Source organism: Euprymna scolopes, chromosome 30 (assembly GCF_053919585.1).
Source record: "Euprymna scolopes isolate OS-2025 chromosome 30, ASM5391958v1, whole genome shotgun sequence".
Classification (NCBI taxonomy): Eukaryota; Metazoa; Mollusca; class Cephalopoda; order Sepiida; family Sepiolidae; genus Euprymna; species Euprymna scolopes.
Genome location: NC_136511.1, coordinates 31121221 through 31145018, shown reverse-complemented (window position 1 = coordinate 31145018; position 23798 = coordinate 31121221). Strand labels below are relative to the sequence as shown.

General features: G+C 31.1%; 1 protein-coding gene across 50 annotated transcripts in view; it reads left to right on the top strand.

Annotated features, from left to right (window-relative positions):
• Positions 1-23798, top strand: part of LOC145254558 (uncharacterized) — a 170533-nt gene that overhangs the window by 107959 nt on the left and 38776 nt on the right. For 41 of the 50 annotated variants that reach the window (XM_080113142.1, XM_080113141.1, XM_080113127.1 and 38 more), the window contains 7 exons: positions 1056-1097; positions 7548-7583; positions 10122-10157; positions 12841-12876; positions 15443-15478; positions 17219-17254; positions 23581-23619. In XM_080113142.1, coding sequence (XP_079969268.1) covers positions 1056-1097; positions 7548-7583; positions 10122-10157; positions 12841-12876; positions 15443-15478; positions 17219-17254; positions 23581-23619 — 261 coding nt within the window. Of the gene's footprint in view, positions 1-1055; positions 1098-6703; positions 6734-7547; positions 7584-10121; positions 10158-12840; positions 12877-15442; positions 15479-17218; positions 17255-23580; positions 23620-23798 lie in introns of all 50 variants that reach the window. The other 9 variants (XM_080113097.1, XM_080113094.1, XM_080113095.1 and 6 more) reach the window with 2 other exon arrangements.

Genomic DNA, 23798 nt, shown 5'->3' with positions numbered 1-23798 from the left:
AGCTCTTATGCATAGATCATCGTATAACGATTAGATAACTGTCTGACTGACGTAAATGAACATTTAAAATTAAAATGTTTAAATTCAACGTTATTACACGCGGTTAATGCTAGCCGAATGGATACGGTCTTTGCTAATCGAGCAGGAGATGTCTCGTGTTGCCAAGTTCGAATCGTTCGACTGGTGTTAATCGTGACACCCTGCACTGAAGATTCGCGAAAGGATGAAACACTAGTGTCTGTAGGTATTTAATTATAATAGTAAAAAAATAATTATATATATATATATATATATATATATATTATATACAACCCGGTTTACGACATTAAAATTAGTAACAAACTACAGTACAGTATATAATATACATGTAAATAATCAAATAACATTATAAATAACACCGTAATGCGGGGAAAATCGTGTAACCAGGGACCGGAAATACATCGTATGCCACATTGTAACCTGGAAAACCGTATCCTAGGCTACCGAATCCCGGGATTCCACTATATATATATATATATATATATATATATATATATATATAGATATAAAGAGTTAAAAAAAAGAAACAGACATGTTCATCAACGTTTTGCATTTATTTTAAGACTTCCTCGAGATGATTAAATGAAAGAAAATAAAATACCATCACAATATTTGAAAATATACTCGTTGCGTAAAGAATATCATGTCGTTGGTATTTCAAATGTGTATAGCGTTGTTGAGTGAGTGAGATTTTTAAACGTCATATTGTTGTTTTCACAAGTATATTTTCAAATATTGTACTGTTATTTTATTTTCTTCAATATAATCTTCCCGAAAAAGTCTTGAAAAAAAAGGACGAAACATTGATGAACATATAACTTGTTATGTTCTTTTTTTCATCTTTCGATCTCGTCGGAATATTATTTCCTTTATTCTCATCACACACACACACACACACACACACACACACACACATATATATATATTGTTTAGGTGACATGACAAAATAGGCAATCGGTCTGTGCAACCGTTTTGAAGCCAATCATTTGATGATATATTACATTTTTATATTTTAGGTAATGACGAGGTGCCAATGCAAGGGGAATTTACATCACTTGGTAAGTATATTACAGGTAGTTGCTTGTCTAGCCGCACTGATGAGCTGTGAAACAGCGAAATAGTACTGTATGTGGATTACATATATATATATATGTATATATATAGATACATATATATATATATATATATATACAAAGAAATGGAGACATATCGAAGAACGTATGTTTTCTAAGCTCTATATCCACCGTTTACTTTTGACCTGTTATAATACTTACAGGCCTTGTACCAGGCTAGGTTTGAATAACAGTGTGGATGGCATCTTAGCAAAAATGATCCAGTGGGACGAACTAGTTTCGAACGCAGCACACTTAGATTGCCAGTCCGCGTCGTTAACCACTTAGCCATCATCATCCCCAATAACCAAATCAGAAGTTTCCGTTCTCTTCCCCTGTGTATATAAAACTAAACGGAACTTACATTAAAAAGATTCCCAATAAATTTCTGTTTCATAAAACATCACGGATCTGTTTCCTAACTGACTACAACATATTAATCTTCAAGTCCAATGTTACCAAATACTTGCTGAGTTGTCCTCTTTGATAAACACATTCTGTCCATTTTACTCATTGCTTCTAATCCTCTCATGCCGTTTTCCATCATACGGAAAATCTTAGGTTTCCATACTAATATATAGTTAATACTGATTGTTGAATGTTTCGGAATCTAATCAAAAATCATAATTATAAAATCGATTGCAGATTCTTTACAGTGCAATGTAGACTACAATGTCTTGTTGGACTAATTAGAACAGGAAATCAATCGATTTGATTGAAAAATAGGCGATTTTTATGACAATTAAAGTATAGAAGAGCACAAAGATGATGATCATCATTCAATGTTGGGTCTCCTAGTTAATCTCTAATGATTACCTTACAAGAAGCGAACATAATCATTTTAGGTAACGAATCAAATTTAAATGCATACAATAATCTTTTTATGTAGGTTAATAGTTTGATTATCATGTGTTAATCTTCCCACATAAATACGGATAAGACAAAGTTTGTGACTTTCAATGTGAAGTGAGAGATCAGGGCTTTGGTTGGATCAACACTGAAAGAAGTCGCCGAATTTACGTATCTGGACAGCAACATAGTTTTCACAGAGAGAGATATCGGAATTCTAATCTCAAAAGCATGGACCGCATTGGATGGGCTGCATTCAGTGTAGACTTCGGGACTGGCTGACAGACTTAGAGGGCGGTTCTTCGGGGCAGTGGTGGAGTTTGTCCTTGTTTGCGGTGCTACAGCCTCGGCACTCGCCGAAGGATTGGAGGGAGAACTAGAAGACACATACACCCGTACGCTAAGAACAATAATAAATATATCTTGGCAAAATCATCCCACGTAGCAGCAACTTTATGGCAACCTACCTGCCATATCTAATACCACCAGAGAAAGACGCCTACGATTTGCTGGTCATTGTCTGAGGAGCAAGCATGAATTGGTGAGTGATGTATCGCTATGGACTCATGATAATGATGCTGATGAATCTTCCCACATTTCGTACATCAATAATAAATCCAGATAAATTTATATACATTGTAATTCCCCATATTTCATCTACATTTTAATAGCATATATTTTAATTCATTTTATCCTAATTAGGAACCTATAATCAGTTTAATGTCTTATCACACATATTCTCATACTTTAGCCTATGAATTGTTTTGTTGCTAATCGATTACATTATGACGATACATGTATTATAGTCTACAATTATCCTTCATATTTTATAACATACATTTCATAACATACATTTAATAACAAGTGTCTTATAACATACATTTTATAACATGCATTTTATAACGTACATTTTGTAACATAAACTTTAACCTGGTCAATCAAACAGGTCTATGTATTATAGTCTACAATAATGACCCCTTAAATTTCGATGTTTCATATTTTTAACATGTATTTTGTAACATACATTATATAACATACAATTTATAACATATATTTTATAACATATATTTTATAACCTAGATTTTATAACATACATTTCATAACACATTTTCTAACATATATTTATGTCATACAATTTCTAACAAGCAATTTATAACATGCACTTCATAGCATACATTTTATAACATACAGTTTATAACATACATTTTATAACATACAGTTTATACCACACATTTTATAACATATATTTTATAACATACAATTTTTAACACACATTTTATAACATATATTTTATAACATGCAATTTTTAAAATACATTTTAAAACATACATTTTATAACAGACACTTTATTAAATACATTTTACAATATACATTTTCAAAAAATACATTTTATTGCATATATTTTACATTATATATTTAATAACATATACATCATAACGTGTGTTTTACAACATACATCTTACATCCTACGTTTAATAACGTACAGTTTACCTACCTTTTATAACGTACAGTTTATATCATACATTTTATAACATACTTTTGATAACATACATTTTATAACGTACATTTTATAATTTTATAACATACGTTTTATAACGTGTATTAATATAACATACAATTTATAACATACATTTTGTAACGTACACTTTATAACGTACATTTTATAAGATACTTTTTTAAAATGCATTTTATAACATACGTTTTATAACATTTTATAACATACATCTATAACATACATTTTATAACATACATTTATAAAATAGATTTTATAACAAGCATTTTCTAAGATACATTTTCTAACATATATTTTATAACATACATTTAGAAAATACATTTTATAACATACATTTCATAACATACATTTTCTAATATATATTTCATAACATACATTTTATAACATATGTTCAATCCTCATATTAAATGCTGCACATGCATTCGCTCTATCCTTTTCTCTTCGTGTGTTCAACGCATATAAAATTCTACATTTAATATGTTATATGTCTTACAATTAAATTCCATGGATATAACATTTTGCATCACTTTATTTTATAATTCCGCATGAATGAAAAGCGCGTAACACGAAGCTAATACATTAATGTTTTGTCGTTTAGGTTCAAACCATAAACGTGGACATTTTACATCTATGAGTAAGTGAAAAGATAATACGCGTTTTATTAAAATCAATATTAAAAAATTGATATAAACAATTGGCTTGTGTTTTTTCTTTTCCTTTAGGGTAGGATGTGTGTGTTTGAAAAATCCCCTATACATATTTTTAAATACACCCCTCTATCTAAACAAACATAATATAAAGAATACCCGAAAAGACTGAAACGAAAAATCGCAATACTAAAATCTAAGAACCCAAAAAATAAATATCAAAATAGAATGAAAGCACCCCTACCCTTATTTCAGAAGAGCTGGTTCTCCCCCCCCCTACTCACACATACACATTAGTAACGACCTTAGATCACAGTCACCTTCCTAGGGAAGCAAGTAACTTCATAATACTATAAAACAGTACACACATTTTCAAACCAATGCAAGAAAACACACATACACACACATCCTACCCTAAAGGAAAAGAAAAAAACACAAGCAGAAAGAGAGGGTGAGAGAGAGAAACACAACATAGGAGTGCCCATAGCCGAGGCCGTCGAGATATAATATATCTCGGCGGCCTCGCCACAGCCCAATAAAAGAGTAATAAAAATTGAACATTCCAATGAATAGTAGACACTTACGCGTCTCCACCCCTTGGAAGCACCTCAAATGAACTACGAAAATGCTATTTTTACATCTCCAACACATTTTGAAAATATTTTTGAAAAATTTTCACAAAGCGTTAAAAACGATTTCAATGATTTAAAAACATTATTACAATCATCTAAATATAATTCCCAATGAAAAACCAAGACACGGAATAATAAAATAATGTTAAAAAATACACATTGTTGGTGACTACCCCCTTATTTAAATATATATATATATATATATATATATATATATATATATATATATATATATATATATATATATATATATATACACCGTACTCTTGGGTAATTGCGCCAAATCCGGGGTAATTGCGCCAACTAAAAAAGTGCTCTATATATGCGTTGTTGGGAAAAGAGCACTTTTAGCTAGTTGGCACAATTACCCCAAAGTAGGTATATATATATATATATATATATATATATATATATATATATATATATATATATATATATCTTGGAAGCTTTTTAACCTTAAAAACTAGATAATTTTTTTTTGTATTTTAGGCAAATACAATAAGTACGGCCATTATACAAGTAAGTTTGAAAATGAAATAAATTATTCGCTTTTGTGTTAAAAAATTAAAGTTTATACTTAATCGTTATCACGATTCTTAAAGCATATCAAACTTTTCAAAATCTGTTTATACGGATTTTTTAATTTTGTATCTCATTGCTACATATATCACTTTATTTTGTAATTCCGCATGAATGAAAAGCGCGTAACACGAAGTTAATACATTAATGTTTTGTCGTTTAGGTTCAAACCATAAACGTGGACATTTTACATCTATGAGTAAGTGAAAAGATAATACGCGTTTTATTAAAATCAATATTGAAAAATTGATATAAACAATTGGCTTGTGTTTTTTCTTTTCCTTTAGGGTAGGATGTGTGTGTTTGAAAAATCCCCATATACATATTTTTAAATACACCCCTCTATCTAAACAAACATAATATAAAGAATACCCGAAAAGACTGAAACGAAAAATCGCAATACTAAAATCTAAGAACCCAAAAAATAAATATCAAAATAGAATGAAAGCACCCCTACCCTTATTTCAGAAGAGCTGGTTCTCCCCCCCCTACTCACACATACACATTAGTAACGACCTTAGATCACAGTCACCTTCCTAGGGAAGCAAGTAACTTCATAATACTATAAAACAGTACACACATTTTCAAACCAATGCAAGAAAACACACATACACACACATCCTACCCTAAAGGAAAAGAAAAAAACACAAGCAGAAAGAGAGAGAGAGTGAGAGAGAGAAACACAACATAGGAGTGCCCATAGCCGAGGCCGTCGAGATATAATATATCTCGGCGGCCTCGCCACAGCCCAATAAAAGAGTAATAAAAATTGAACATTTCAATGAATAGTAGACACTTACGCGTCTCCACCCCTTGGAAGCACCTCAAATGAACTACGAAAATGCTATTTTTACATCTCCAACACATTTTGAAAATATTTTTGAAAAATTTTCACAAAGCGTTAAAAACGATTTCAATGATTTAAAAACATTATTACAATCATCTAAATATAATTCTCAATGAAAAACCAAGACACGGAATAATAAAATAATGTTAAAAAATACACATTGTTGGTGACTACCCCCTTATTTAAATATATATATATATATATATATATATATATATATATATATATATATATATATATATATATATACACCGTACTCTTGGGTAATTGCGCCAAATCCGGGGTAATTGCGCCAACTAAAAAAGTGCTCTATATATGCGTTGTTGGGAAAAGAGCACTTTTAGCTAGTTGGCACAATTACCCCAAAGTAGGTATATATATATATATATATATATATATATATATATATATATATATATATATATATATATATCTTGGAAGCTTTTTAACCTTAAAAACTAGATAATTTTTTTTTTGTATTTTAGGCAAATACAATAAGTACGGCCATTATACAAGTAAGTTTGAAAATGAAATAAATTATTCGCTTTTGTGTTAAAAAATTAAAGTTTATACTTAATCGTTATCACGATTCTTAAAGCATATCAAACTTTTCAAAATCTGTTTATCCGGATTTTTTAATTTTGTATCTCATTGCTACATATATCACTTTATTTTGTAATTCCAACCTACTTTGATGACGAAATATAGGCGCATCACAAGAAGGGAATACATGAATATTTTATATTTTAGGAAAAGACAATAGACACAGAAATTTTGCATCCAAGAGTAAGTGCAAAATTATACGATTTTTTATGTTTACAAATTTTAATTTTATAATTAATCGGTATATATGGGCTTTTGACATTTCGCCATATTTTTAATCTCCCTATATCCAAGCCAGTGCAATTCCACATAAAGTATATTTGCACATTGTAATTTATCCATATTTTACAGCCGATTTATAAGAACTAACCCTTCATAGAGCCATATTTAAGTCCTTCATATATGAGACTTTATTCATTAATCCATTTCACACTTAAATCCTTCTATATCTTTATGGCCTATTTCAACATTACATATCTAATATCTACTTTCTTGATTGCTTATATATAAAACATCCTGTATTGTAGAATTTCACATATTTTAAGCTAAATAATTGAATATTTCATCGACAGCCACGATTTAATCTTTTTGATGGCATATTCTGATAATCCACGCATATTTAATGCCGATTAATAATAATCCCATCCGAGTCGTTAATCTAATTAATACATAGCCTCTAATAAGTAAATTGAATGAAGCCAACTCAGTATTTATTCTATCTTTCAGATCAAGAAAATATGCCCGGACACTTTACCTCCCTAAGTAAGTCTATGTTACAAATCCTCCATGATTTAAGACTCGTGTTTTAATCCGATCTTCTAATCTGGTCACATTTGAATGCATTTAAAAGTTTTTCTTTTGTTTTTTAATTTAACTTATTTCAATCCTTTCTATTTCGTTCATTATACTTCAATCTGATCATATTTTAATTGATACACTATTTAATTATTAATATAAAGATGGATAACGCTTTAATTAAAAACATATAATCCTTACATGTTTTTCCTACATATTCTTAGATATCGCATTTTTATCCTTTTCTTATTTTAATCCACTCAAATTCTTAATATTTTAGCATTTTCGTATTTTCGTATTTTCGTATTTTCATATTTTCTATATTTTAATAATTCATATTTTAATCATTTCATACTTTCATCCATTTAAATTTAAATCTATTCGTATTTTAATCAATTTTCATATTTTCAGATTTTAATATTTTCTATATTTTAATATTTCATATTTTAATCATTTCATATTTTAATCCATTCAAATTTTAATTCATTCGTATTTTAATCCATTCGTATTTTAATCCATTCGTATTTTAATCAATTCGTATTTTAATCAATTCAAAATTTAATTTTTTAATATCTTAAGATTTTCCCATTTTAATATTTTGATAATTTATATTTCAAGTTTTTATATTTTCCTATTTGTATATTTTCATATGCTTATAGTTTCATATTTTTATATTGTCACATTTTAATATTTTCATATTTTCACATTTTATCTGTTCATATTTTGATCTTCTCATTTTTTTCTTTGCATAGTTTAATATTTTTGTTTTTTTATCTGCTCATAGTTTCATTAGTCAATGTGTCAATATGTTATATTTTAGCAACATTTTTAATACAATTTTCCTCCTAATATTTTAATCGTACATTTTTATAACCAAAGTTTCAATTCCTTAAATATTAATACTACATATTGTCTCCTCACATATTAAATCAGTGTATTTTAAATTCCAAAATAATTTAACCCTAATACTTTAATATGCTATAACTTAGTCCTCTTTATTCTAATCGCATATTTTAATTCCACAAATATCAGTTCGTTATATTGTAGTTCATAAAATACAGTTCAACCATATTTCAATATTGTATATGTTCATCTCAAATATTTTAAATTCAAAACATTTGCGTGTTTTAATGCCAATTAATAAGCAATTTATTCGTGCTTAAAATCTATCTAACATTTTCTTTTCAAATGAGAAAATACTTTAAATTTACTCTTTATCACCAATTTATAATCAAAGTAATCTTTAATTAGCGCCATTCATTTAACCTGGCCTGATATTAATATTATTAGTCGTAACTATTATAATAATTTATATGTACATCATTTATAATATTAATTCCATATACTTTCATTAGACCATATTGAAATCCTCGAAAAAAAATATTATTATATCACCTAATTTAGAATTCTTTGTATTTTAATACTCAAATATATTAATGCTGATCAATACAGACATTGAAAATTTTATTAAACATATAATGTAGACACAGGGTTTGGTCCACAGAAGGAAAACACGGAACAGGGAGTATGTGTAAGAAACATATATTAACGAAAACGGTTAAATAGACAGGATAAATGGTATGCGGAGTTTACTATCCAGTGGTGTCTATTATGAATACTCGTACGCGCTGCGTACTACTAGTACTCCTGCTGATTATACGGTATTAAATATTGCTCACTGAGAGTGTTATCACACATTGTAATATAGTACTGGAAGAGTCCATGATGCAGGTAATTTTCGGTCTCACAACAACGTATTATCAAAATAGGTCTTGTAAGAGAAAAATACATGATTCCATTTTTTTCTGTCTGTTAAGGAATGAAAATATGCCCGGATATACGTTTGCGAGTAAACTCATATTTAAATCTTCCACAGTTTTGACCCGATGTATTAATACCATGTAACATTTAAATACATCCATAAGTTAATTTTAATTAAACTTATTTTAATCCCTTCATTATCTTACATTCTGTTATAATTAGGGTTAGTATAACAGAATATTATTTTCATTAATTTGACCCTCGAGTGTGTATCCGTTGGTATCTTATATGCTTTTATATAGAGTGATGTGATTCTTGGTTGATTGAGTGTGTCTAACTGTGTCGGATATATATTCGAGAGTCAAAAAAATGATAAGAATATTCTGCTAGTTATAATTCAATTTTTCCGGCTTTTTTTCAGATTTTAATTCGTAATGTTTTTCATTAGGTATATATAATCCGCTTGATTTAGTGATTAAGACTTTAATCCTCTCATATACTATCCCATATAGTTCAACATTACATGCCTAATATTCTATATGTTAATAATCCACAGGTTAATTCACCTCCATTAAAACTATGTTAAACACATTCAATAACGATAGGTTAATTTTATATTCTAATAATCGTTTTATATTTTCATTCCGATTAATAAACGATTACACTCAACTTCTAATCTAAATAATATATAATCTAAAATAATTGCGTTATAAAAAACGAACACGTTATTTTTCTATCTTTTAGGTAACGAAAATATGCCCGGACATTTTACATCCCTAAGTAAGTTCACTTTTAAATCCTTTATTTTTTAGCTCAATGTTTACAAATCTAACTTTACAACATATATTTAAACATCAACTATCAACTATGCAATGCTTTAATTTTACATATATTATTTTACTCGTAGTATTAATGTTCACAAATTTTGATCGCAATATATTGATATTGTTATATATTTGTTGCGGCCGGTGATGCAAATCTGCTTTTCATACTATATAATCGCTAAATCTACTTTTGTCACTGGTGTGCGATGTATACACACTGAAAATTAGTAAAACACAACACAGCTGATCTATGAAATAAAATGTCGTTTTATTTCACATCGACAACAGTTTTGGATTTACAGTTGTGACGGGTGTTTGAGATCAGTGAAGGCACATGGGAGCGGTTTAAGAACGTGTCAGCTTGTTTTCTGTCTTTGTAACCGACTGCCCGCTTTTTGTTGTGTCGATTTATATAAACATTCTTTCCCCTGGATTGTTTAATATTTCTCATTATTTATTGTTTCAAATCATTTGACCGATATCCTCTCACATATTTCTGGTCAAATTATGCATTCCAATGCACAATGGTGGAAACTCCCGCATTCCTCAAATGGATCAATCTGCGTATGTGCAAACCATCGAATGCCTCTCTTCCCGGGATCACCTGTGAAATATCCAACCATATCTCATCTCCCTCATAATTGATCTCCTCATATTTTTATTTTATATTTTAATAATCGTATCATATTTTAATAATAATCAATAAAGTCATACTCCGAACTAAAAATATGATTAACATTTATTCTTCCGCGAGAATACATAACTTTTAATTTTGCTATATTTGAAGCTTCATATTTGTATGCCTCAGACATTTAAAATAGTCTAAGATCATATATATAAATAAAACAGATATATGTATGTGTGTGTCTGTTGTGTAACTGCATGTTTGTATAAATATTTAACCGATAAACTCTTAAACTACTGGTCGCATAGCACTTAACTAAACAGTGATCATGCACCATGAATGGTTTATAACAAGTAAAATCTTCGGATGGATTAAGTTGAAATGCAAAATGTTTATTTCAACTTGCCGACATATTTCTATTACTTTTGCGCACGCTCAAATTCATTCATAGCTTGAAGTAGTTTAATTTTAAATCTTTCTAATTTATCTGTGATAGCAAACGGTAGGAAAGGCAGCTAAACCGTTCAATGTTTTGGCTTTGTTTCTAGCTGATGGCACTCAAGCCATTTTAATAGTTACTATATAATATTCAAGAGAGAATTGGATCTGCAATAATAAATGCGAAATTTGCATAAATTAAAATATATTTAAGCGTATTTACTAACCGGGTAAGGCCAGGCTCCCCTGCTAGTATATTATAAACCCAAAATATTCCTATGCACCATATTTACAGCATCTATATTTTTTTAAATTCCATTTTCACCTCACACAAGGCACAGTGCCACTTTGATGTAGGGGGCTGCTATCGGGGACATAAAGTTCAGGGATATTATGTAGGGAGTTGAACAGCAAGATATCTGTTTACATTACACTTGAACTTCTGCATGTCAGTACAGTTGGGAAAGTAGGAACTCGGAAGGAAGGTAAAAGTCTAGCTGTTCTGAGAAAAAGCTATTAAAGTAGAAGGCTTTCTTTACATCTAGGGATCTCTATTGTGTAGGGGTGCGATTTTGCTGCTTGTCGGGATGGTCGGGGTATTTACGTTGAGCTTGTAGCTTGTCGGCGCATTCACCATTAAAATACTTGTAGAACAGGTAGAGGGATGCAACATTACGTCAATGGGACAGAGGTTGAAGCTTAGATGACAGTTCAGGACCTATCAGGTTGGCGACTTTATTCTGAACCCTGTCCAAGAGCGAGAGACTAGTAGCAGATGCACCAGCCCAAATGTGAGAACAGTACTCCATACATGGGCGAATGGCGGCCTTGTAGAGATACAGGATACTTTCAGGCGTAAGTAGTTTTCTAGAACGATAGAGGGAGCCTACCTTCTTCGCAGCAGTCTTGGCAATGTTCTCAATTTTAATTCTACACAAATTCATTAGATATATTAAGTCCACCATTAATTGTAAGATTTCCTATATAAAAGTGCTGTATATTTTAATCTACACTATTTCATATACTTTAATCCTTAATGTAGATAACACTGCGTAACAAATTACAGATTTAAAAAGATACATGCCAAATAAGCCATATTTCAGTGTAAAAAAATATCCTAAATCTGATATTTATTTCCCACGATGGTTTTTCATTAATTATTATTGAATTTTCAGTTAAAATAATATTTGTCCTCTAAACCCTATTGTGTTAGGTGTAATCCACTCTTCTTCTGTTCCCACACTAGTCTGCCAATATGACAATGTTCCATTTCCAATTAAAACGTTTCTCCATCAATGAAATGGATTGATTGAATCTCGCCATGTTCATCAGTCACAGCACTATGATTTCCCGCAAAATTACCGAAGGTGACAATTTTGCAAAACAATTGTACCTAATTCGACAAAAACAAGGCCAGAAATGATATGTCATGCCATTGTTTGTATAAAATATAAACCACAGATGTTTTATACGTTTTTTAGTGTTTCACAGTGTTATCAACACTTCTAGCCTCAAATATAATTAACACATGATCGTTATAAGAGAATACATGAATTTTATCTTTTCTGTCTTTTAGGTCATGAAGACATGCCCGGACATTTTACATCCCTGAGTAAGCCCACATTTAAATATGCTCTAATTTGCTGTCACTGTTTTAATCGCTATAATTAAAAAAAAAAACAGCCCGCATTTAAATCGTCCATATTTTGAGGCACATGTTTAATCGCACATATTTTAACCAGCCACATAAAAATCTTACATATATTGAAATCCATGATTACATTCCACATATTTTAAACAGCCCACATGTAAATCCTTCATATTCCCAAATCCATGTTTAATCCCACATGCTTTAATCAGCCAATATTCAAATCTTCCGTTTTTTAAGGTCCATGTTGTAATCCTACATATTTTATCAGCCCGCATTTAAAACTTCAATTTGTTGAGGCCAAAGTTTTAATCCTACATATTTTAATCAGACGACATTTACATCTTCAATATTTTGATGTCTAAGAATTAATTCCACATATTTTAATAAGTCGACATTTTAATTCTCCATATTTTGAGTTCCATGTTTAACCAGCCGACATTTAAATCTTCCACATTTTAAGGTCCATATTTTAGTTCTACTGATTTTATCAGCCGACATTAAAATCTACAATATTTTGAGCTCCAAGTTTAAATCCCACATACGTCGACATTTCAATGTTCAGAATTTTATGGTTCGTGTTTTAATTCCACATATTTTAATCAGCCGACATTTAAATATTCAATATTTTAAGGCCCATGTTTATATCCCTCAATTAAATCAGCCGACATTTTAATCTTCAATATTTTTAGACCCAAGTTGTAATCCTATATATTTTAAGCAGCCGACATATAAATTCTCCGTATTTTAAGGTGTAGGTTTTAATCGCAAATATTTTAATCACCCCACAAAAAATCCTCAATATTTTGAGGTCCAAGTTTTAATCCTACATCTTTTACTCAGCACACAATTAAATCTTTCATATTTTGACATCAAGGTTTTTATCCCCAATATATTTTTATCATCTCACATTTAACTCCTTAATATTTTCAGGTCCATGTTTTAATCTCACATATCTATCCACATTTAAGTCCTCCATATTTTGAGGTCAATGTTTTAATTCCTAATATTTTACTCAGTCCACATTAAAATCCTGTATATTTTAGGTATATGTTTTAACCTTACATATATAAACCAGCTTGTATGTTAATCATTTTCAATTTGAAATCCATATTTTAATCCAACAGTTTTTAACCATCCCACATTTAACTACGTTATTTTTATAGGCCTATGTTTTAATCCCACGTATTTTAATCACAAAAATATTTTTTGGCATTTATAATTTGAATTCAATTTCAGACATTTGATCCTCCGCAGCTCGCGTGTACATAACATTATCTAGAGATTCAATGTTCACAACTCTACACGTTAAATTAAACTGTATGTTTTCAATAATGCGCATCATGCTGTCTTCCAAGTGGTCTATCATGTTTGGTTTATCAGCGTAACTGGGACTTGAAATATTCCCAAAGTAAATAATCTAATGGGATGCAATCGTACAGATGAGGTGGCAAGTTGTCCATTTCCTGAAATAATTCGTTTATCAAATGTTTATCCCATTCCCATGCTTCCGTTCACTCTTGAAAGACAAAGGATACACTTTAGGGCCAGTAGCGCGTGTAATTATGAGGCGAGGGTTGCGCAATCACCAACCACACCTCTCCTGAATCGGCACTGTTTGAGTCCAGTGGCAAGGAGAAGACCAGGATGACTGGAAACAATGCCGAGATAAGCGGAGAGCACATACAGCACCTGAAAGTCCCAAATGGTCACCCATTTAGTACTGACCTGGTTCAACGTTGCTTAACTTCGGTGATCCAGCGGGAACCGGTGTGTCAACGTGATTATGCGGTATGTCAAATTATTATATCAGTTAATTGATCGTGTCGCGCGCTGTGTGGCATGTGGCTTCATCCTACTGAAACAACATGATGAGCTCGCAAACCAAGCTGAACTTAAATTGTTGGCAAATCTTCAATAGTTATCAATTTAAAGTTCGCCGCGTCTGAGAAAAACATAATACGAATCAATTAATGTTTTGTCTTTTAGGTAAAGATCGTAAACAAAGACATTTTACATCCCGCCGTAAGTGGAAAAAATAACACAAATTGTTTTTTTTTTTTCTATGTTTAAAAATCTTTAATTGTCCAATCTATGGATGCTCTTTATATCGGAATCTTATTTAATCTTTCTATTCCCGAAATATTGTAAATGCTTCATTATAAAACATTTAAAATTTTAATCCTTCATAATTAAAATATCATTTAAAATTCATTATATAAATCAGAACCTATCTAAATACTACGTATTTTTGACTATTTGTATATTTATATTTCAAAATTACATATCTAGTATCTGTGTTAATTCTCGATATATAAATAATATACCATCTGCATTATAAATTTTCGCATATCTCATCTCCCGCCAGAAATTAATCACTCATATTTTCATTTCACTTTTCAATACTCGTCACACATTTTAACAACAAGTAACAAACAATTACTCTGCATTCGCAATCTAACCAACACACAATATCTAAGAGTCCCTTGCAAGAAAGGCATACATTTATTTTATTTATTTCTGTTTTTAGGTAACGAAAATATGCCCGGTCATTTTACATCACTGAGTAAGTCCGTATTTCAATTCTTCATAATTTGTGATGGCTGTTTGTATAGCAAATTTCTTAATCACATCAGATCACATGAAAATAATCCATAATGTATAGTATATATCTATGAAAGTGAGAATGTGTGAGTGTGTGTGTGTGAGAGAGAGAGAGAGAGAGAGAGAGAGAGAGAGAGAGAGAGAGAGAGAGAGGACAATTCTCAACCTATATACTCAACGAATCTTTGATCTACAGACTTGAAATTTGGTATATAGGGTATTCAGACACGTGGAAAACTTTTTAATCCGTTTTCATCTGGAACAAAGGGCAGATAAATGGTCAAAATTGAAAACTTTGTGCGACAAATAATCGAATTTTTATATATCGGATAACTGTTTCACGAATGCGCATGCGTGAATAGTTCACTACAGATTTATGTTAAGAATAATCAGTTTGAAAAACACCTTTTAAAGACTGTGTCACGTTGGTCTAATGGTTACGGTACCTGACTTAATGTCTTTAGGTTTCAGTTTCGATCTCAGATCAGGTATTTTTTCTTTTTTTTTTACTTTCAAAAAGTGAACGAGTTTTTTTTTACTTTCAAAAAGTGAACGCCATTTTTTACTTTCAAAAAGTGAACGACATTTTTTTACTTTCAAAAAGTGAACGACGTTTTGTTACTTTCAAAAAGTGAACGACTTTTTTTACTTTCAAAAAGTGAACGAGTTTTTTTTTACTTTCAAAAAGTGAACGATTCAAAAAAGCATAATATTCGCATGCACATGCCTCAGTTTCTATATGAATTAAAATATATTTATGCATATTTTGCAAAAAAGTGAATACAAATAAAGGTTGTCAATATTTCCTGACTATTAAGTTAGTCAGTCTGTAGGGTTGCGAGAATGCGGTATTTGCCTCTCTCCACCAGCAAGGGGGTGTGACACAAGGTCGGAATGTGGGAAAATAAGCTAGCGCTCCAAGAAAAGAAGCACTGTGATCCTGCAAAAATAAGTCTGAGTGGCCCCATCGGTATTCCCTGGTGAAGGGACCTCAAACAACGAGCAACAAACTTGCTCCTTCCGAAAGGCTTTTTTATATTTTAATACGGTACATTCCTTTTTATTTCATCCTAGTATATTTAAAGACAATTAATAAACATTTCGTGCGTAAGATCGAAGTAATACTTAATCTATATATCTATAAAAGTGAGAATGTGTTTGTGAGGACACTTCTCAACCTATATACTCAACGGATTTTTGATTTACAGACTTAAAATTTCATATATAGGGTATTCAGAAATGTGGGAAACTTTATGATCAATTTTCATCCGGAAAACAGGCTACTAAGGGGTTAACACTAAAAAATTGGTACGTGGGGGTCGCCAGACTTTTACCTGCTTGTCAACTGTTTCACGAATGCGCATGCATGATTCGTTCCCGTGACATATTCCTTATATTAGAAATAAGTAAGTTTCAAAACATTTTGAAAAGAACGTAGCAAGCTGGTCTAATGGTTATCGTACCTGACTCACTGTCTTTAGGTTTTTGTTTTGATCTCAGTTCCATTATTTTTTTATTCACAAGAAGTGAACTGTTTAGAAAAAAACATACTACTATCAAAAAGCATATGTCTCGGTTTCTGTATAAAATAAAATATAATAAGCATGCATATTTTACGGCCGGGCAATGCCGGTCGGCCTGCTTATACTTAATAAGTGCGTTCAATGAAAATCATTCATTTTTGTTTTTATTTGTCTTTTAGGTAACGAAAATATGCCCGGACACTTTACATCACTGAGTAAGCCGATATTTAAATCTTCCGTATATTTAGATCCATGCTTTAATGCCTCAGAATTTAATCCTACGATAGTGCCATGCTCTATATTTGAACATTAGAAAATATTTGAAGATTAGAAAATATTTGAACATTAGAAAATATTTGAAGATTAAAAAATATTTAAAGATTAGAAAATATTTGAGGATTAGAAAATATTTGAAGATTAGAAAATATTTGAACATTAGAAAATATTTGAAGATTAAAAAATATTTAAAGATTAGAAAATATTTAAAGATTAGAAAATATTTGAGGATTAGAAAATATTTGAAGATTAGAAAATATTTGAAGATTAAAAAATATTGTAAGATTAAAAAATATTTAAAGATTAAAAAATATTTAAAGATTAAAAAATATTTAAAGATTAGAAAATATTTGAAGATTAGAAAATATTTGAAAATTAGAAAATATTTGAAGATGAGAAAATATTTGAAGATTAAAAAATATTTGAACATTAAAAAATATTTGAAGATTAGAAAATATTTAAACATTAGAAAATATTTGAAAATTAGAAAATATTTGAAAATTAGAAAATATTCGAACATTAGAAAATATTCGAACATTAGAAAATCTAATATCCAATCAAAATGATTCTCAATACAACAATTAATTTGTTTTATAAACGTTCAAATATTTGTAATCACAATATTTTAATATCTTATCCCGAATCACCTTTTTAATCCATTAAATCTGTATCCCATATTTCGATAATCGTCTCATATTTTAATGGCGATCAATAAACCAAAGTAATGCATAATCTTATAATAAGCGAACACAATCTTTTAATTTAATCTTTTATCTTTTGGATCAGGAACATATGTTCGGACATGCCTCCCATATTCATGTCTTCAATAGTTCAAGTTCGATGTTTTAATTGGTTCACATTTAAATGAATCAATACGTTAATCTCTTATAATTCAGTTTAACTTATCTTAATCCTTCCACATTACATCCATCATATTCTAATCCGCCCATACTTGATCCATACTAGTTCTTAATAATTAATATTTAATTTATGTTTTAACTAACAAGGAGACCCGATATTTCTCGGGATTGAATGAAGATCAACAAATTTTCCATCCTCTTAGACTTTTATGGTGATTGAAATCGATGAAATTTCCATTTTTATACAAACCGATTATTACCTGCTCTAGTCGGGGACCCATCGGGGTGTACCGGGAGAAAGCTTCACGTGCCTTTCTACACTTAATTAGTCCACAATACATTCCAGTCTACATTGCACTGTAGAAAATCTAATCTGTTGATTTTACGAAGTGTATCGGCTTAAATTAAAGTTTAAAATGCAACGGCCAAGTATCATGGTTTAATTGTGATCTAAACAGGAACATTCATTATTAAAGAACATATTGTCGGTTTTATACAACGAGCCGTTCTGCTTGTGCGGTGATAAAACTCATCTAATGCAATTGTGATGTTAGTCCGTATAACTTTGATCAAAATCGAACTTCCTTGTTTAATCGGATTTGTTCGATTATCGATTTTCGATACTTATCTGAGGCATTCTGATACAAATTCTATCTAAGAACACTCACAGGCATATAAAGTACATTTGTGTGAAATTAATAAAAAATCAACTCAGTCGTTTCGGAGTCAATAGGAAACGAACTCACACACATACACATATAAAAACCTCTTTATATGACGTTTCTGAATTTTTGAGATAAGGATTGGTTATTCGTATTATTTGGATTCATCAGACTACTATTCTCATCTTGAGTGTGATTTTCATAACATTTCGATCGATGTAACCTTCGACCTTTTTGAGATGTATCTTGTCGAACTCGGGAATGTTTTTGTCGAAAGAGCGGAACCCTTTATTTACTTTATGGGGGTAGCGTGCTCTTGTTCCGTCAGTCATGACTGGATAAAGGTCCTAAGTAATTCGCACGCTACCCCCGTGCAGTAAATAAAAGGTTACTCTCGAAGTTCCGTCCAAATTCCCGAGTTAGACGGAAACATTCCCGAGTGCGACAAGATACACCTGAAGAAGGTCGGAGGTTACATCGACCAAAATGTAGTGAAAATCACACACAAAATCAGAACAGTAGCCCGATGAATCCAAACAATCCGAATAACATCTTTATATATAAGTAGATGTTTGGAATATATGATCTTTCCACTTTTTACATCTAATACATCACATTTAATTCTTTAATAATTTTATCCGTCGATAGATACATTCATCAATTCGTAAATGTTTTCAATTTTAGCAATTTGATTTTAAACTCCAGTTGTTCTTCCCCATATTTCAATGGCGCATAATTAAAAAAAAATAATAATTGTTGAATTCATTAAATGTTAATATGTCACATTTAATTTTCAATTTTTTACATTGTAAATTTTAACATAATTGGAGTCTGAATCCGATCTATATCGCTACTCTTATATAAAAGCCACTTTAAGTGTATGTGTGTGTATGTATGTATGTATGTATGTATGTATGTATGTATGTATGTATGTATATGTGTGTGTGTGTATGTGTGTGTGTGAGAGAGAGAGAGAGAGAGAGAGAGAGAGAGATAAAGTTCCCCATAGGTTCTGTAACGGCTGGGCCTATTTTTGGTAAATTTCACACAAAGCAAATTTATATGTCTGGTAGTGTTCAGTTTTGTACAGAAGTTCATCCGTGAAAGATCGAAAATCGAAAAAGTCCGAGTTTTTACTTATAGACAAGAAGAATAATTTTTATAAGGAAATATTTTACATAACACCGGCAAGGTTGATAATAAAATCTCAGCAAATCATTTCTTCTTAAAAAGAAGAAAAACAAATTTATTACCATCTGAAGATATAGCTCAGTGGAACAGCATTCGGCTACAGATTGAATGATCCCTTGTTCAAGCCAGGGTGTATCTCATCATTTCATTTTAATGTTTTTCTTATTAATGTATTCAATTTACGATAAAAGAAGAGGCACATTTAAAATCGCCGCAAATCATTTCTTCGTTTACATATTTTAAAACGAAACATTAATTAGAAGTGACTTTTCTTATATATTCATCGCCAAGTTCAAATATCAGCTGACGTGATATAGCAAACAAACACAGACGGAATTTGATGAACGACATTATTATTATTATTATTATTATTATTATTATTATTATTTATTTATTTATTTATTTATTTATTTATTTATTTTGTCGATTAAGCCTACCGGGCAAATTATTCCTCAAAATATAATAATCAATAGAGGATTGACTCCATAATAATACATACGCAATCAGACTAAATTAAAATATCATGTTTAAAGGTATTGTATGAACGGACAACGCCGGGTGTCCAGAAAATATTTTAATATATCATAATTGTCAATTTAAGAGCACATAATTCAATCGCATATTGTAATTACACAAATATTGATCCGTTATATTATGATATCATATAACGCAATCATCCATATTTCAACGCTGTATATTTGAATCTCCCAAATATGATACGTATTTTAATAGTCACATATTTTAAAGCCGATTACTAAACACAGACAATGAAATTCCAACTAATGTATAATATTTATTTATAAGAAGAAAATACGTTATATAATTTTTTTATTGTTTTTAAGTAACAAGAACATGCTCGGACATTTTTTAAAAACCAATATTTATATTCTGTATGCGAGGTGCCTTTAATATGCTTCCAGACTTTTTTGTACAAACATTTAAAATTCCCGTAGACTCAGTATGTTATTGCTATACATCTTTTGAGACTAGTGACCAATTTTTATGATTCCATGTTCAAATGAACAGCTACAGCAGGAATTGGAATACACCCTACTAAAGCCTAATTGTCAAAGCTAGTGAATTTTAAAAATGCAATCTAGATGTGAGTACATTTTAGAAAGAATGATATGCAAGAAAATGCTGCTTTAAATTTGGAAATGCCACAGGAACGTATGGAATGCTTTGGATTGCTTTTAGACAATCTTACATGAATCGAGCATCAGTTTTTCAGTGGCATAAGAGATCCAAGGAAGGCATGGAGTCTGTAAGGGATGATGTGGGGTGATGGAAGTAGTAAGAAAGTCAGAACACCAGAGTTGAAAAATTTTTTTTACAAAGTTGTCACCACTTATCAAGGTCCGGGGGCCACTTTGGATTACTTAAGGGGACGGCTCATTAAGAACTTGTTTACATTGGACTTGAAGGCGACCATATTGTAATCAGTTGGAAAGTAAAAAAACGGATCAGAGTTCCACGGGTGTGTAGATCTAAGAAAGAAGTTTTCTTCATGGAATCTACGTTTAGGCTTAGGCACAAATAAAAAGTGGGGGAAATTAATGACAGTCGTTTACAGCTAGGCGGATGTTTTTCGAAAAGGATTGGCGAGGGGGACCAGAGATTGGAGCTCAGACGAACACTTGTCGTGGAAATAACGATAAAACAAAGACAGGCTTTGAACTTCCCTTCTGTGGGAAATAGGTTGCAGGGAAGAGAAAAGGGCATCCCCCACTAGGCTACGAAGTTTACTTTGAACTCTGTCAGGGTAGGATGTTGAAACAGTACTCCATCCTTGGACGTACTTGGCTCTAATACAGGTAGAGAATTGCATCAGTAGAGATATCTACTGGAGCGGTAGAACGATCCCACTATTTTCCAGTAGCCTTGGCAACGGATTTGATGTACGTTCAATCTCAGATCAGAAGTAAAGGTCAGACCTAGAAGCTTTTCAAAACATGGGGCTGATTGACCAAATAAAGAATTTTAGGAATAGGGTCCGTTATGTGTTTATGAAGACGATAAGTGCACTGTTTGAAGTCATTGCATGAACTGTACACACAATAATTCGCGATAAACTGAAGATGCGGAAGATTTGCATGAATGCACCGGTCCATCATTCCTTCCTTGTCACAGACTATATGACAATATAGGCATGAAGACAGTTCTTCAACTTGCTCATCGTGAAGACCTTGCACTTTGTAACTTTCGGTTATTCGCTAAGCTCAAGAAATCCTTAAAGGCTGTTGTTATGGGACAATTAAAGAGATGAAAGAGGCTCTGACGAAGGTCATGGACACGTTCTCACAAGAGGACTTCCGTGGGGCCTTCCAGAAATTATTGGAACGGTACAACAAGTGCATTGCAGCCGAAGGAGATTACTTAGAAGGGTACTACAGTTCCATGCGTGTACTATTAATACGAAAAAAGTATGAAAACTTATTGAAGGTACCTCGTAGTTTAGGCGGCATGTTTGAATTTATCCGCATATTTAATAAATTATACTATTTTAACTAGGAATATATAATTTTCTCATGTTTAATCCTACGTATTCAACTTCATCGTTATTGGGGTGGACAGGCAGTAGCAGTGTGGAATCTCTCACGATGCAATTTCATTTCATTTATCCAAATGCCCAGCCACAGACTACCGCGTAGAATCCTCTATGGTAAATTAGTCAAAAGGCCGACGCAGTGCTAGAAAGCAGAGGAAGCGTATCAAAGACAACATCAAGAGATCTCTGATGAGACGTGTCAAATATACCCCTATTCACTAGAGGAGTCTGCTTCCTGTCGGGATCTCTGACATTTCCTCTGCCCAAAGGGAGTGGACTGCACAGAGGAGCAGCCTAAACACGATCTTATAGCGAAGCGTGCAAAGAAGCATGCTTGCCAGGCCATCCCTGCCCCTCCGGTACCTCCTTCACATCCCCGACCTGTGACTGCACCTGTGGATCTAGGATTGACTCTTAAACCATCAGCAGATTCACAAGAAGACCGCCATAACATATTAACATATTCATATTATAAACTTATGAAGAGTACATAGGACCCGAGCAAAACCGGGCTGATCTGCTAGTATATAAATAGTTTTATATTATTATCCGCCCATAGTTTAATACGTTCATATATGCCATATTTTACAAGACCATTCTATTACAGCCGACAACGGTTCGACTACGTACTTACATCGTACATATTTTTATGACAAATATTTAATTCATTATTATCAACTACTCATAATTTAATCTCTAAATTTATATTCTCCATATATTAAATTCCCGTATTCTAAATTTTAACATACTTTATCCCCTAATATTTTAATATGTAATACATGAATCCTCCATGTAGCATTGCATATTGTTATCCAACATAACACGTTATATTCTCACATTATGTAATTCAATTTTTTTTTTTATTATCCATATTTTAATCATGCATAATCAAATATTTTATTAATTGATTAAAAATCCTCGCTTCTTTCTATATAAATATATGTGGTATCTTACAAGTCAATTCAAAGAAAATACTATATTACATTTGTTTTTTGGTTTTCTAGGTAGTAACGAAAATATGCCCGGCCATTTTACATCCCTAAGTAAGTCTATATTTAAATTCTTTACATTTAAACTCCATGTTTGAAATCTTCACAAATTTAACCGAGTCTAATATATATTATAAACGTTAAATATTATTATATTCCATCCTGAGATCATTCATAATATTAATCCTTTATTAATATCATTAGATTATATTGTAATATAATTGATATTAGAA